This window comes from Alosa sapidissima, chromosome 4 (assembly GCF_018492685.1).
Source record: "Alosa sapidissima isolate fAloSap1 chromosome 4, fAloSap1.pri, whole genome shotgun sequence".
Classification (NCBI taxonomy): Eukaryota; Metazoa; Chordata; class Actinopteri; order Clupeiformes; family Clupeidae; genus Alosa; species Alosa sapidissima.
Window position 1 is genome coordinate 32,580,482 of NC_055960.1, and position 15,000 is coordinate 32,595,481.

General features: G+C 48.0%; 1 protein-coding gene across 2 annotated transcripts in view; it reads right to left on the reverse strand.

Moving 5' to 3' along the window:
- Window positions 1–15,000, reverse strand: part of cbfa2t2 (CBFA2/RUNX1 partner transcriptional co-repressor 2) — a 39,221-nt gene that overhangs the window by 10,463 nt on the left and 13,758 nt on the right. Inside the window, exons 1-3 of one of the 2 annotated variants that reach the window (XM_042089849.1) lie at window positions 13,782–14,363; window positions 1,060–1,206; window positions 1–157 (exon numbers count right to left, since the gene is read on the reverse strand). The exon at window positions 1–157 is cut by the window's left edge and continues 85 nt beyond it. In XM_042089849.1, coding sequence (XP_041945783.1) covers window positions 1–157; window positions 1,060–1,177 — 275 coding nt within the window. In that variant the 5' untranslated portion in view covers window positions 1,178–1,206; window positions 13,782–14,363. Of the gene's footprint in view, window positions 158–1,059; window positions 1,207–13,781; window positions 14,364–15,000 lie in introns of those variants that run through there. The other variant, XM_042089847.1, reaches the window with a different exon arrangement.

The window sequence follows — 15,000 nt, forward strand, 5'->3', positions numbered from 1 at the left end:
CGCTTGAGCTTGCTGAGCTGACGTGCGCCACAGGTGGCAGGCAGCTGCTGATTGGCCAGCGAGGACGAGGAGGAGGAGGATGGGCCGTTGCTATAGCGCTGCGGCGGGGAGGGCACCGCGTTGAGGGTGGGCGGCGAGTGGTTCATCCCGTTGGTCACTGCAGGGAGAGAGAGAGAGAGAGAGATGAGGTTAAGGATGGACACACAGGCATGGATGGATGTATCCACTGATGGGGAAAGGGGAAGGTTGGGAATGGTATGCATGTATTAGGACCAGAAAATAAAGCATATGAATAACTGGAAACTAACTGTCTATTTCATCATAATACAAAACCTTCATTTGGACAGTGGATTAAGATATCCGCATACACAAACAAACACAACAAAATATTATAACCTGATGGCATGGAGCTGAATCAAAGTCAGACAGCACAGGGTATCACAGGTTTAGAATAAGGGCAGGGGCAGGCTTGATGAAAGGGTTAACATAATTAAAAATGGCTAATAATAATAACTATCAGCTAAAGCACATGCTGGGCCAACCAATAGTCAAATGGACATTATTATTCCTATTTAACAGACTGCCCATTACTTGACCATGAAATAGTCAAACAGTGATGGGAAACTGAGAAAATGGAAAAATAATGTAGATGATCACCAACGAAAGTTTGCTCAAGGGTGCAATGCTTCAGGGAAACACCAGGTGGCAATAGCTGCAACTCAACCAGAACTGACCAGCAGTGTTCCAAATCATTCCAGAGAGACTGAGTAAACACAACTGCCCCTCTCTCATTAATGTGACACTAGAGAACTGGACGTAATTCTATCCAAATATCTAACAAAGCTGAGCTCACTAACTACAGACTGAGGAAAAAATCCAATTTCCTAAAATCACAACATAGCACATTTATACACACAAACAACCCTTGCATGTACCACATCTTGAGTAAAATGCAGAGAGAGAAAGAGTCAGTAGAGAGAGAGAGAGAGAGGTTAGAGAGACAGAGAGAGAGAGAGAGAGAGAGAGAGAGAGAGAGAGAGACAGGTGGTGCACACTTACGCGCTGTGGAGGAGAAGGTGGCTGGCCGCGGGCCGCTGGGGTTGACGGAGGGGAGAGGAGGCATGGCGGAGGGAGCCGGTCTGGAATGAGTCTTCACATCCACAGGGGAACCGGGCATGGCAGAGACCTTCTTCTTCTCTCCACTGTCTGTCAGAGAGAGTGAGCAGAGAGGGAGAGGAGAGGGAGGAGAAAGAGGGAGCGGAGGAAGAGGGGGAGGAGGGGGAGGAGTGGGAGATGGAGGAGTGGGAGGAGTGGGAGATGGAGGATGGACAAAGAGAGGAGGGGGAGGGAGTGAGGAGGGGAGAGAGACAACAACAGAAGCAGAGAGAGAGAGAGAGAGAGAGAGAAAATGTTGTTATTGATTGAGCTGGTGGTTCCACAGGATTAAGAGCTCCCACCATAAACCTTTTTTGTGGACATACAAAGAGTATAAAACATCAGCAGTGCAGAGCCAACCCAAAGCCCAACATGTTGCACTGAGGAGAAGCTGAAATGATGCAGCAGCACACACACACTTAAAACAATGGCTCAGAGTGGTCAACCCACTCACTGGACCATATTCACCCTACCGAGAGGAAAGCTTGCGCTTTGTCACAACACAACACAAGAAAACACCAGCGTCTGACCCAACCCCCCCTCTCCACACACACACACACCGCCCCCCACCCCACTTCCAGAAAGCAGATGTCTCCCAAAAACTTGGGGCAGTCCCGAGCGCAGGCTACAATGAAGGCGCCATTGTGGCCTTTAAGAATAGCATGTCATTGAGTCCCCTTTTCGCAGAGAAAAGGCGCAGGGACCTGCTATTTCACGCTTGCTAACGAGGCCCACAAAGCCCTTTGAGCACTAAACGCCCGCACGGCTCAATGCGCCATCGCTGCTCAATGGACCACCAGATAGCCGGGGCCGTGGACGTCGTAGATCAGACATGCCATTGTCTCCGCAGAGATGCGTGAAGGCGGCTCTTGTCTCCATTTAGAGTGTATGAGCCCGCTGAAAATGCTTTTAGAGCACTGCTTAATAGACAGGCAAGACAGAGCCGCTTGCCAAAGGTCACCCAACGCCCTCTTAAGATAAAGCCACATGAGTTTTTTTTTTTTTTTTTTTTTTTTTTCTTGGAGGGGAGGGTGACTGTCTTTAATGCGATTGCCCCTCAAAACTTCTTAACGCTGCACTTTCATTGCTCTGATTTCAATGCACTCCCTGAGTGTTTAGTCATTCCCACAAAAAAGACACATGCTGCACGTAATATGATGCAAAAGACAATATAAAACCGATGGCTTGGAAATTAAGCGTCCGGACAAAGAGAGGATTCAAACGCAAAGAGGAGGCCCGTCCCAGCGCTAAGGAGTGCAATGAATTAACAATGGGCCCAATAAATGAATAATCTATTACCTTATTGAATAAAAACGGAGAAAAAAGAAGAGGGACTGAAGGAGGTGTGTGCGTGTGTGTGTGTGTGTGTGTGTGTGTGTGTGTGTGTGTGTGTGTGTGTGTGTGTGTGTGTGTGTGTGTGTGAGGGGATTGGTAAACTCTTTATTGCCCCCTGGTACTCTTGATTTGACAGCTCCCTCTGTGCTGCACCTGAGCCTCCCTCTTCGCGGTTCTTGAGCGGGGCCCTGGCTGTCACCGCGCCTGTCCGACCGAGCGACTCAGGGCTGCCCTGCCTGCTGCCTGTCTGAAAATGCCTGCAGTGCCCCGTGCTCGGGAAACTTGGACGGCTCGCTCAGCTCGGCGGAGCACCCCGCTTTCTGTCCACCTGTCCCTGCTCTCAGGAGGGCAGGAAGGGCGGAAGAGAGAAGGAGAGAGAGAGAGAGAGAAAAAGAGCGAGAGAGAGAGAAAGAGCGAGAGAGAAAGAGTGAGGGATGGATGCGGATAGAGGGAGAGGCAGGCAGCCATTTGGGCCTCTGCCACGCGGCAGGAGAAATGTGCACACACACACACACACACACACACACACACACACACACATTAATCCTGTATCCACCCCTTATGTTGAGAAAATTATCTTATCAGGGCTGAGTTATCTAACACCTTGGAAAAAGGTTCTGGTGTTGGTTCGAGAGAAACAAATATTTAGAAGGATGTGGGTGTGTATGTGGGTGCCAAAAATCTTGATTTCTATTGGCTGATTACAAAATAAAATAAAATAAAATAAAATAAAATATGCCATAATGTACCTCAATAATCCGAGTGGCTATATGGGAATGCCAGCCATGGCTTTTATTGAAGGTTAGGAAAAAATCTAATTCTGATTTTAAATGCACTGTTAATGTCTACGATGTTGTATAGTGCTGTTACATTATAAGTAATATGATTTTAAGTTAGTGCAGACACTTGAATTATCTTTGTGCTTCTGGCTGAACTCTTTCACCCCTATCTCTTCTCCTCCTCCTCCTCCTCCTCCTCCTCTTCCTCTTGTCTTTGGGCAGCGCTTGCCTCATGAGGCACTGGCTATGGCTACGGCTGGCTAAACACACAACTGCTCCTTCACACCTGAGGCCAAGGCGTTTGGGAGAGGAGACTGCTTGTCACATTATTTACACACACACACACACACACACACACACACACACACTCAAAGAGAGAGAGATAGAGAGAGAGCGAAAGAGACACAGAGTAGTAATAACAAGATAACAAGATAGACATACACAAACACTCACGCATATACAAATACACACACACACACACACACAGATTGCATGTACACTTAAAGCAGCTGGGACATGGCCCCTGTGACACCAGGGGCCACACGGCGAGCGACTCACTCTAATATCATCAGAAACTGCCATCCGTCCTTGCTGATAAATATTGATTTAGTAAGAAAATAAATATTCTCTGCTGGAGTGTGTGCCACCTGTCCAGGCAACGTCTCACAGCAAACAGCGTTCGGGCAACGGACAACATGTCCCTGTGGACGTGGCCATAATTGGTCCCCTTCCCGCCCCGCATCAGATGAGACAGAGGAAAGGTCATCTTTAGCATTCATTTGACACAGCTGAAACGGTTGCCACTCCCCGCGGTAATGCTGACAAATGAAGGGAGATGGGAGACAGCTGATGTATAGACACCCCGATACCCCACCACACACACACACACATAGAGACACATACACACACACACACACACACACACACACACACACACACACACACACACACACACACATACACACACACATACACTCTTGAGCCCTGTTGATCTCTTAACCCCCTCACACTCATAGCACCGACTCCACTCCACAACACACACACACACACACACACACACACACACACACACCACTGACAAGGACCAGAGACCAGGCCATGTCACACTCTCAGGTTTGGCTGGACCCAAATGCCCCGCAACACACTTGACACCAGGATAGAGCTCAGAACTAACAAGCTTTACTCACAAGCAAGCAGAGGAGCAGCACAACAGCAGGCAGACACAAACAGCACGGTGATGTGGAAACACAATGAGCAAGCATAGAGCAAGGCAAGTACACAAGGCCTTAAGTACACAGGAAACTAATCAGGGAACACAAACCACTGGACAAGAGCAAGAAGACACAGGGGAACATGGAACAAGGCACTAATCAAGCATAGACCTCTGAAGTTCGCCTACAAAGAAGCTGCCATCTTTGCCCATATAAGGAGATCCAGGTCCATGCAATTTGTCTTTTGGGAAAATAACATGGGGATATTGAATAATTGCACCTGTCAAACTATTGCAGTGGAGTCTGAAATGCAGACGTTTTGTCCTACTCACTTCGAGTGGGTTTTGTGATCATCAGTAGGCCTATGTTAAAACGGCAAAACGGCATTTTGCTTTTTTTTGCATAGGAGCTAACCAAAGCTAACTACTTGGTGCAAATTGCACTGCAAGTAAGCTTCCGGTAGCTCCGACCGAAGGTCATAGTCCACTAACTTCAATAATGTTGACAATATTCAAAGGATTTTATCTGTGATATAGCCAGATGATTTTCTATGTGACATAGAAAGTGTTACACTAGTGAAATGATTTTACACATGATATTCAAGTGATATCGTCAGCAGATTTTGCATGTGATAAACTCTTGTCCTCTTATACTGTTTTGGAAGGTGGAATGGAGGGATAGGGATGAAGTGAGAGAAGAGAAGCAGGGGGAGTGGATGGGGGGATGGTGAAATGGGGGCGATAGACGAGTGCAAGGCTCCAGGTGCTCCAGGTGCGCTCTGCCCTTGAGGGTAAATAGGCATGCAGAGCCACAGCTGGGGAGAGATAGGGTGTCAGGTGAGAGAGAGGGAGAGAGAGAGAGGGAGGGAGAGAGGGAGAAGGAGAGAGAGAGGGAGGGAGAGAGAGAAAGTTGAAAAGGGGAAATGTCGAAAAGAATTGGGTCTTCTAGGCATGAACTCCTCTGAAAAAAAAAAAGAATCAGCACCTGGACGACAAGACTGAAAGGGAGTGATGAAGATCCGTCCCCCAGAAAGCTCACAGCTCACAGCTGCACTAATACAGTACGGAGAGAAGGAGAAGGACGTCAGGTGATGGCGTCGTACACTCTACTGCCTTCCAGGAGCCTAGCAACGCTTCATACCACACACACACACACACATACACACACGCACACAGACATCTCTGAAGGACATGTCCTGACATGTGCCCGCAGTGACTTACTATGTGACCTTGTGCTTAAAAAAGGATCACACACACACACACACACCACACACAAACACCCAGCACCATATCAGCCCTGCGCCAACACGAAGACCAGGGGGTGGCCTATTGTATTTCACGCTTGTCAGAGACATGTGACTGTCAATATGACAATATGAACACATGGCTGTGGCTGTTTTGATCTGTCACTTCCTACACAAGACAGGATTTGGTGAAAAAAGGCCAAAGAGGTGAATCTTCAAGAAGTTAAATCTGCAATCTGGAGTCTGAAGTATCGCTGAGCAGTGACCTTTCATTGGATTACAAGGGAGGCTAGTTCATTCAGTAGTCTGATACAAGTAAATACTTCCTCATTTAATCTACATTCTTCCTCTTTTAATATACTGCTGTTTCCTGGGCTCATGGGATTTATCAGCAAGAGACAGAGCCCTCTGTGGGCTTGCAGGTGACCCTGTGGTTTGTACAGTCAGCTGCCCACGCAGGTGTCGCTGTGGCTTTGACAGTATTAGGACTTCAGGCCTGTCACTCAGACTCAGACTCCTCTCCTGTCCATGTGCTTCTTTGAGCTTGCAAATGCACGGGATACAGAAATATCAAATTGATATGTCCGATCAATATAAAACAACATACAATAATACCCTCATGCTATTTGTGAGGGGCATTGCAAAACCCAATCGTTTGTCAGGATGGCATAGAGACTGAATTTACTACATCAATAGTTATAATCACTGTAGCAGCATAGGTATTAGGTAGTAAACGATTACGATTAATAGCAATGTTTAGCCTCCTGAAGGTTTTATGAGGCCAGCAAGTATATGACTTAAAGGGCTGGGGAAAATATGTTTAATTCAACAATAAATACAAAGGAGATAACTCAACCCAAACAAGTGACGGCGAGAGAGAATAAAAAAAACTGTTTCCTTTTTTTCCTACCTCAGGCAAAAGCACTTAACATAGAAAGCATTTGGGCAAAGAATGTATTTTAAATGAGTGGCACGCCTTTGTTTCATATGATATATGAATTTCCATTAAAATACCCTGCTAAAAGGCCCAGTGCTTAGAAATCATTTAAACACGCGAGAACAAAAGATATGAAGCCTTGTACCGCCTCCGGGCACTACCTCACTAAACGACAGAGCAGAGAGAGAGAGAGGGAGAGAGAGAGAGACAGAGAGAGAAAGAGAGAGAGGGGGACAGACAGAAACGGCCCCCGAAGCAAAGGATACAAAAGGGTTAAGCTATCAGCTCCTTAGCAGCAGCAGTGTGTTTGTGTGTGTGTGTGACAGAGTGTGTGGGGGGGATATTCTGCCTTTCCACCCCCACCTCTCCTCCCTCCCCCTCTCTCTCCTTCTGTCCTTTTCACCATATGGGCCTAATCGGGCAAGAGGCGGCCAGCTGGGCCCCCAACAGTCACCTGTGTCAGAGGAGAGGGACAGAAGGCTGGAGCGCCCGCCCCGTCCAAGAGAGAGACAATGTGTTCCAGGGGAGGGAGGGAGGGAGAGAGGGATGAGGGGAGGGGAGGGCCGGAGAATGCAAAGTAGCAAAGAGAGGGACAACCACACAGTCATGGACACACACACACACACACACACACGCACACAAATACACACGGCACAGAGCGAGGACTTAAGGCAGGGAGTGAAACAAAAGCTGCACCTGGTGCCTGTCAGTCCCCTCACACTGACAATACACACACATCTGTTCCTCCTTGCCAACGTGTGTGTGTGTGTGTGTGTGTGTGCGTGTGTGTGTGTGTGGTGCTCTCCTCAGAGCTCAGCAACAGGTTATGAGTTTCCCCTGTCTTCCAGTGAGGGCAACTGAGCAAATAACTAAGAGGCTTCTCTCAGAGGTGGCTGCTCATTTTCAGAGTGTGTTTGTGTGTGTGTGTGTGTATATACAGGGACAGTGAGTTATATCTCTACGATAAGGAAGGTTGTTGAGAAGTAAAACTTAAAGCATACCCTTTACTATTACTATTTAAAATATGAGAATTAAGATTATGAGGAAGACTAATTTTGTTGGAATTTACAGCTGAGCAGATTTAATCTAATATTATAACATTATAATTATATTTTCCACAGATGCATAGTCAAATTTTGTCCAGATGTGAATTGCAAGGGATATCTTGTTTTAATTCCCAACGAACCATGTGTGTGTGTGTGTGTGTGTGTGTGTGTGTGTGTGTGTGTGTAAGAAGGACATCCCAGAGGGAAGAAAAACACAGACAGGCTGCACAAATTAGGCGGCCCATTACAGGCGCCAAGCGAGAGGAAAAAGACAGGGTGTTTCATCAGAAACGTAAGACTGTCAAGCGGTTGTCGTGTTTGCCTTGGCCAACACACACTCCACACCACCTACAAACACACACACATGCACACTCTCTCTCTCTCTTTCTGGCAAAGCACCAACTAAAACAGGCACCTTTACAGAAGAGTGCAGCACTGTGCTGTTTGACCTGTCTGTCTCTCTCTCTCTGCTGGCGTGTGTATGTGTGTGTGTGTGTGTGTGTGTGTGTGTGTGTGTGTGTGTGAGTGCCCGTCTGCATGTCTGCTTTGCTTGTCTGGCAAAGGGTGGAAAGGGGATGGAGAAGTGCTTAGAGGCAAAAGAGAGAGAGAGAGAGAGAGAGAGAGAGAGAGATCCAGCAGTGTTAACCACCACAGTGCTACCATAAAGTCTGTCCCAGCAAATATGCCGTGTGGGCGCAAACCTTGGAAGAGGTATGCATGGGGAGACCTGAGATCTCCGTGCTCTCCTGGATATGTTGCTTTTACACCGACACAGGCAGGTAGGCCTGCAGACCCAATAGGTAGGCTTGGCTCCATTTTCGCCTTTGAGCAAACGTGTGTGTCCGCCAGAGAAGTACACACATTACGCTCTAATGTTTATCTGCGTCAGGGGAGAAAGTAAGAACCTTTGCTTGACCGGCACTAGTAGATTATCTGCTTATTGAGTTACCCGGCCTCTCACCTCAGCGCGACTAATTGATTTGCTTCCTAATCAATCACTCAGGCCACCAGCAGATGTGATTGGCTCCTTCGGTGGCAGCATGACAAACGAGCCCCAGCAATTACATGAGGCATTAAAAACATGGGCTGGGGCGCAGGGAGCCGTCCTTATGTTTGATTCCTATTCTTCAACCCCCAACAGGGCAACAGACGGGCAACATGGCCCCATCAAAATATACAGCACAACCGGGACGCCAACCACACACACACACACACACACTCTCTCTCGCTCTCTCTTTCACACACACACAACGCGCACATACACACACACACAGTAGGCCATAAATCAAACAACAGACACTCTCCCGGGGTTCAAAGGTCACACAAGAGGGGTGAGTGCTCATCATTGTCCTGACAATCTACTTGACCTGAGGGAAAATGCACGTGCGCACCCCCCCCCCCCCCCCCCCCCCCCCACACACACACACACACTCTCACTCACTCAAAGACACAACCTCATAAAATGAAAAAGACAAAACATCTCGCTCGGCTGTACAAAACATACTCTTAACACCAGTCCAGTCCAGTGCACACTGCCTAACCCTGATAAACCTGTGTGTGTGGGGGGGGAGGGGGGGGGGGGGGTTGTTGTGAATGACAGCCTTACTGCCCCATCACCACTCACACCAGGTGTGCCCTGAAAAATCCAGGTGTGTCACACTGCTCCTGTGCACACACACACACACACACACACACACAAGTCACCCAGCAAGAGCCAGGTGTTGGTGCACTGCCACAGGCGCTGTTTTGAAGCCTGCTCGTAAACTTGAGCAGGACATAGTTGGCAGCTTCTGAATGATAAATGCTGTTTAGAGCTCATCCTCACCAACTCTGTCTCTGCCTGTTTCTTTCCCTGTCTGTCTCTCTCTGTCTCTCATTTCAAATTCACACAACAACAACAACAACAACAACTATTTCACTGAGTCATGCCAGCAGTAAAAAAGAAAAAAACATGAGTAAAATATTTTGGAACATTTCTTGAGGATAAGAAAGAAAGAGAGAGATAGATAGCTTCAAATAAATAAAGAAAGAAAGAAATAAAGAAAGAAAGAAAGAAAGGAACGAAGAGCTGCCAACAACGTTGTTTTGCTAACTGGATTAATATCCTCACGAAATAGTTTGGGGTGCCTTGACTCATCCCCTTTTAAGGCATGGGAGAAGGCAGGCGGGCTTGGGGATGCTAAACTAGCACTAGCACGGCGAGCTACTCCAGCTGACTGATTTAAACGCTGCTTTGTTTATACCCACAGCAACAGGAATGACATCAGTGCATATTTCACAAGGGAACAGATCGAAATTAGACGAGAAGAATGCGTCTGTGTGCGTAATATTATCTTTTACTAATAATCATCTTGGCCAGATTTATGAATGTCACAGATGATTGTTTCCCTGAGCAGACTATTCATTTGCATTGTAATGTAATCTATAAATCTCTGGCTGTTGATTGTGAATGCCAGCGTAAGTTGCAGCTTTTGCATACGAGTAGTGACCCAGTGAGGGGATGCAAATGGATTTGCTGTGCTCTGGTCTAGCCAGGCTGATTTGGATAACCATTGGTGACCCAATCACCATGATAATTACAGCATCTGCCATAGGTTATTGCTGAGGGTCTATACTGAATTGAATCTTACTGTATACACCTTTTCCATGGTCAGAGGGGGTAGAGGCGTTGACAGGTCAACTACTGTTTGTTGGTCCTCCTGTGAGTACAGTGTGAGTAATTAGCCTGGCTCACTAATCACCTCAGACCACAGTTTTCATTTAGACTGTACAGTATATATTTCTCGCTAACTTTTAAGAAATCTAAGCATAGTAAATGACAAATTACATTTATCTGCATATCTGTCGAACTCTTGTCAGGCCAAAGCCCGGAGAATTAAGGCATATGGAGGCTAATCGCTTCCCCATAATTGCTTTCTGGTGTGCCTTCTTCAGGGCTATGGTCGCAGGACTTCTGGCCTCCACCTGTACCCTCCGGCCAACCTGGGCTTAGTGGTGCTTAAGGCGTTGTTAAGGTGGAGGGCAGGATTAACTGGGTCACAGGAAGACAGACTGGCAGATCACAGACACACATGGCGAGGCGCAAGGGAGGCCCAGGCAGAGCAGTTTATCACACCCACACAGCCACACACGAGGGGCCCAGCCAGTGTGCATAAAACTGTGCTTAACACACTCTGAGACTTAGAGATAAGGACTACAAAGGAGACAGCTGTGCTCTAGAACAAAAGGAGAAATGAGTGTGTCTGTGACTATCTTTGTTCTATCTTTGTTCTGTCTCTGTGTGTGTGTGTGTGTGTGTGTGTGTGTGTGTGTGTGTGTGTGCGTGTGCTGCAGTGGGGGATGTGACGGACAAAAATGTGGGGAATTGGGGGAACGACGGCCCATCTTCCTCACCTGAGGCATGTTCGGGCTGACTGGACCAGAATCTGCGGCCCAGCAGATGACACACTTGCAGGACGTGTGTGTGTGTGTGTGTGTGTGTGTGTGTGTGTGTGTGTGTTGGGCCTCTGCCCAGTTGGACGGCCACCCCTGCTGCCCCCAATACCACCCCATCTCTCACCGCCACACACTCCCCCAGTCACACTCACCAGATAAGGCACATCTTCTGGATCCTGCTGATAGTGCAAAAGGGAGCTTGAAATGCATTTCAGCTAACCCCCACAACACACACACATGAATGCACACATACCCACACACACACCCTGCCACACAAACCCACAGGCACACACATACACAAACAAACACACACGCACACACACACACACACACACCCTGCCACACACACACACACACAGACACCCTGCCACACACACACACACACACACACAGACACACCCTGCCACACACACACACACACAGACACCCTGCCACACACACACACACACACCCTGCCACACACACACACACACACACACACACACAGACACACACAGACACACACACACACACACACACACACACACGCCCTGCCACACACATACACACACACACACACACAGACACACAGACACCCTGCCACACACACACACACACACACACACACACACAGACAACAGGCGCCAGCGAACGTTACAGCAAGAGGCCCCACTGTCCCCTTTGACAAGGCCTAACGTCCTCTGGCTCCTTTCCCTTCAGGCCTCTGGGGGCCCCAAGTGACCAGTAGAGGAGTACAAAAAGCACACACACAAGCACACACATATGGGGCCCCAAGTGACCAGTAGAGGAGTACAAAAAGCACACACACAAGCACACACATATGGGGCCCCAAGTGACCAGTAGAGGAGTACAAAAAGCAGCTCCGGGTCAGCGAGCAGGGGCCACAGGCCAACACATCAGAGGGCCGCCGCCGAGGGAGCAGTTATGCAGAGAGCGTGCCGCACCGCACCGCACCGCACCGCGAGGCAGTGAACAGACTCCTGCTGCACCGTCACTCTCTATGGGCCCACGAGCCCTGCCAGAAAAACACTACACAGACCCCTCAGATACAACCGCTTCATTCAATACCCCACACACACACACACACGCGCACACACACGCACACACACACACACACGCACACACGCACACACAAAAGCACACACATACACACAAAAGCACACACACATACACACACAAGCACACACATATATCATTTACTAAGGGGCGAATAGATAAGATCGGTAGCTGCACAGATCACACACTGACAGTTACTCTACAGTCAGGCACTGGAACAAATCTAGTGTTTCCTGCTTCGTTCGGGGATAACAGCTGCTCTGTGCACGTGTGCAAGCCCTCCAACTCTCCCTCCCTCCTTCCCTCCCTCCCTCGCTCTCTCTCTCTCTCTCTCTCTCTCTCTCTCTCTCTCTCTCTCTCTCTCTCTCTCTTTCTGTCACTGCTGAGGTTTCTCATTTATTCCAGTTTAAAGGGACATGTTCCACATCATGCAATCAGCTTGTTGAGTGTTCACAGTCCAGCAGTCTAAGCTTATTTTTCAATATAATTATAAAAAAAAACTCAGTGAAGCCAGCATAGTGGAAAATAGGAACAACAACATACACAGGAACCTTTATAACACACACACACACACACACACACACACACACACACACAGATTAATGCACACAAACTTCTGTCAGACTGACAGTGTCCAGCCGTCTCCTGTCATGTTGTCTTGACACTCCGCAGTTGTGTACTCCATGAACTGGGATTTGGAGCACTGCATCCGTAAAAACATAGCCGCGTCTCTCTCTCTCTCTGCCTCTCTCTCTCTCTGTCTCTCTCTCTCTCTGTCTATTAACAACATCTCCTTCTCACCCCCAACACAATCTATGAGTCCACAAAGGAGCCGCTTCAGAAAATACATTCCTTCCCATGTTTGTTCAGCTTGGAGTGGCATTAATGACACACATATAAACACATGGGCCATTTAGGCAACGCTCGCAGCACAGCTCTGAAGCCAGTCCAACTGTTACTAGTTAGCAAAAGCTCTCAAGGAAACAACTTCCAGTGTCCCCCTGACGCCGTCCGTAAGCCCTGTGCTCTGTCCATAACCCTTCCCAGCAGGACTGCAAGGGGCCGCAGGGCTTCACAGATGATTCACGCAAACTGAAGCGTTGGGACAGTATGAAAGAGACGGGACGCCACTGTGCTCAAAGTGCCACGTGTTGCCAATATGCACGATACACGCATGCAGGTCAGCATCTCTCACACCTCTACACACACACACACACACACACACACACACACACACACACATACATACACACACACACACACATACACACACACACACACAGGAAGACTACACAATGTTCCTTTCATGAGGTATATTACTGCTGTGCACACCTAATGAATGTTACATAGTCTCTACTTATTGGGCTGAACTGCACCTGGGTATGAAATATGGGTATGGACGGCATGCAGATTTCAACAGGCAATAGACTAAAGAATCAGAGATTGAGTGCTTGGAGCACTCCCATGTGCTATCCCTGCTGCTACCTTAACAAAGACTACTGTGAGTGAGTGCTCTGATTAGAAAGCACAGAGCAACACACACACACACACACACACACACATAAATACATGTGCATAGCTCACCTCCTCCCTAAGGTAGTCCGTTGTTTGCCTGGCTTATTCCAAAAGAGTTGTGATGAGCGTGTCCTTTGCCGTCCTCTGCTGCTGTCTATCTCAAGTGAGTGAGTGAGTGAGAGAATGGATAAGTGTGTGCGTTTCTGTCTGTCTTTCTTCCTATCTCTCTCTCTCTCTCTCTCTCTCTCTTTCCTTTCTTCCTTGTCCGCTTGCCTTCATATGCTGGGCATGTGTTAGGCTTCCCACATATGTGGGCTGCAGTCAGCCTGCTCTCCCCAACCACAGACACAGATGGGAGCCAGATGGGAAAGGCGACCCAGGCAGGGCGACACACTCACGCGCATACACACACACGTTGCTCCCCTTTCTCTCTCTCTCTCTCTCTCTCTCTTCTGTCGTCCTCTGCACCGTGTTATCTTCCTCTCTCTCTCTCTCTTTTCTCTAACCGCACGCTTTTATCTGTCCTTTGTTGTCTCTGACTCAATGTTCAAGTCTCTACTCCTCTGCGGTCTCAGGCATGTGTGTACATTTCTCTCTCTCTTTCTCTCTCTCTCTCTCTCTGTCTCTCTCGCTCTCTTTCTCTCTCGCTCTGCGTGTGTCTTTTCCCACACTCTCTTTGCTTACTCAAAGTGGAGGGCTGATGTCAGAGCCCTTAGCCACGCCCTCTCCCCGTGGCTCTCAGCCAATAGGGCTCAACCTATTTAATGTATTTAGTGCTGGAGTCTTGTAATTAACATAACTAATTGTTCTGGCACTCAAAGGCTACACAGACTCTGTGCCAGCTCAGGAAGGGTGAGGGGCTCTTCAACACCAATTGATGAAAAACCATAGCATTGTTTTTTTTTTCTCTCAGGAGACTAGCTCACTTCCAGAATGATGCAACAGTCTTAGGACCTACGTAAAATGAGGTGCTAGTAACAGTAAAAATAACTGTCTCCATCATTACAGTTTGCCCTTTGCATGATCCACAGAACAGAGAAATGAGAGAGAGATGATTCCTTGACACGGCATTCACTGCCTACACAGAAAACGGAGAAATGTAACTTAATTGCTCTTAATCTACATGGATTTTCCGTGGCCGCAATAGCCGTGGCCATCTTTTCTTTTCATCCATGTGGAACTACAACTTTCAGATCAAACAAAGAAAAAGCCTCCTAAGCCATTGGCAGTCAGTTCTCCCACTTGAGGAGATGAGCAAACACACTCCCATTCCCTGGCTCTCGTTCCC